The sequence below is a fragment of the Volvox carteri genome (assembly GCF_000143455.1).
Source record: "Volvox carteri f. nagariensis unplaced genomic scaffold VOLCAscaffold_9, whole genome shotgun sequence".
In the NCBI taxonomy this organism is placed as follows: Eukaryota; Viridiplantae; Chlorophyta; class Chlorophyceae; order Chlamydomonadales; family Volvocaceae; genus Volvox; species Volvox carteri.
The window spans coordinates 175617-176869 of record NW_003307552.1 but is presented as its reverse complement, the minus strand read 5'-3'; the positions used below and the strand labels follow the sequence as shown (position 1 = coordinate 176869).

Genomic DNA, 1253 nt, shown 5'->3' with positions numbered 1-1253 from the left:
AAGCTGCAAACACACCTTCTGCAAAATGCATCTCCGAAGTGCCACAGAGACATGTCCATAGACCATGGACACCTCCGATACCTCCCTATCAGGTCTTGCAACCGCTTTGCAACCCGGCCCGTACAGCGAGCTCAAACTCCTGCAGCTCCAGGTCAGTCTCACCGGCCCCGGATAGGTTGCAACAGCTATTGTTGGTGGCATCCGTGGCGATGTAGTCTAGCTGGTCGAATGCGAACCCCACCATCCTGAGCACCTCGCAGAGCAGTTGGGATGTCGGCCCTGCAATGACTGCCTTGTTGTGCGAGTCCGACGCGGCCTGTAACGACATCATTTTTGTGATATAAAAGGACCAAATCGGCAACCAGGCCTGGAAGGCGAATGTCAGCAGGCTCAGGAGCTGACGATGATGATCGGCCCCAGGCGCTAACCCGGGGGGTGCTTCATCGCGGCTTAAGCTGCCACGGCAACCACTGCCATCACCATCACCATCACCGCTATGTCCGTCACAACCATCTTTCCTGCCACTGCCACTGCCGCCGCCGCCGCCTTCTTTCCCATCGGTAGCACCCGCGGTACCTGCCGTAGATTTGGCGCTGATGGAGGTCGTTACCCCAGCAACCGCCTCCGTACCTTGCTGCCGCACCGCCTGCTGCTGCTCCTGCTGCTGTTGCTGTTCTTGCTGCCGCACCGCCTGGACTGCAGCCGCCCATACCAGTCCCTTCTGTATCACCTTCAGAGATCTCCGTAAGTCGTCGTGGTCGGATCTGCTGCTGCCGCCGCTGTCGCCGGGGTCCGGATGCCAGCCGCCGTTGAGCACATAGTAACTACAGATCTCATCCACACAGGTTGTCCGCATCCCCCTACCCAATGTGGCGATCAGTGCCGCGACCTGGCGTTGGTCGCCGTACGCCATCAAACAGCCCAACCAAGGCCAGGACAGCAGAGAGGTAAGCAGGTACTCTCCCGGGGTTAAGATGTTCAGTAGGGAGTCGTCGTCTTGGGGTTTTCGTTCGAGGAATTGTCGCAGGAGGTGTTCGAGGGGCGGCAGGAATCCAGCAGAGAGGCCGGTAGCCAGGTCGGGTGGCGGGGTGGCGGGCAGTGGGACTGCACGCACGCACGCAAAAGTGAATGGTCAAGAGGTTGAGGAAGGCCAGGATATGGACGAGGGGCTTGCTTAGATGAAATTTGTTTCCTTAACTGCATCGCCGGCCCCTCCCTCCAGCCCTCCCTCCAGCCCTCCCTCCCTTCCCCCC

At 59.7% G+C, this 1253-nt stretch overlaps 1 protein-coding gene across 1 annotated transcript in view; it reads right to left on the bottom strand.

Moving 5' to 3' along the window:
* Positions 1-88: 88 nt before the first annotated feature.
* The window catches only part of VOLCADRAFT_88442 (uncharacterized protein), a gene marked incomplete at both ends in the record, with an annotated part of 2153 nt that continues 988 nt past the window's right edge, over positions 89-1253 (bottom strand). The window contains one exon of the mRNA XM_002948084.1: positions 89-1104. Coding sequence (XP_002948130.1) covers positions 89-1104 — 1016 coding nt within the window. The remainder of the gene's footprint in view (positions 1105-1253) is intronic.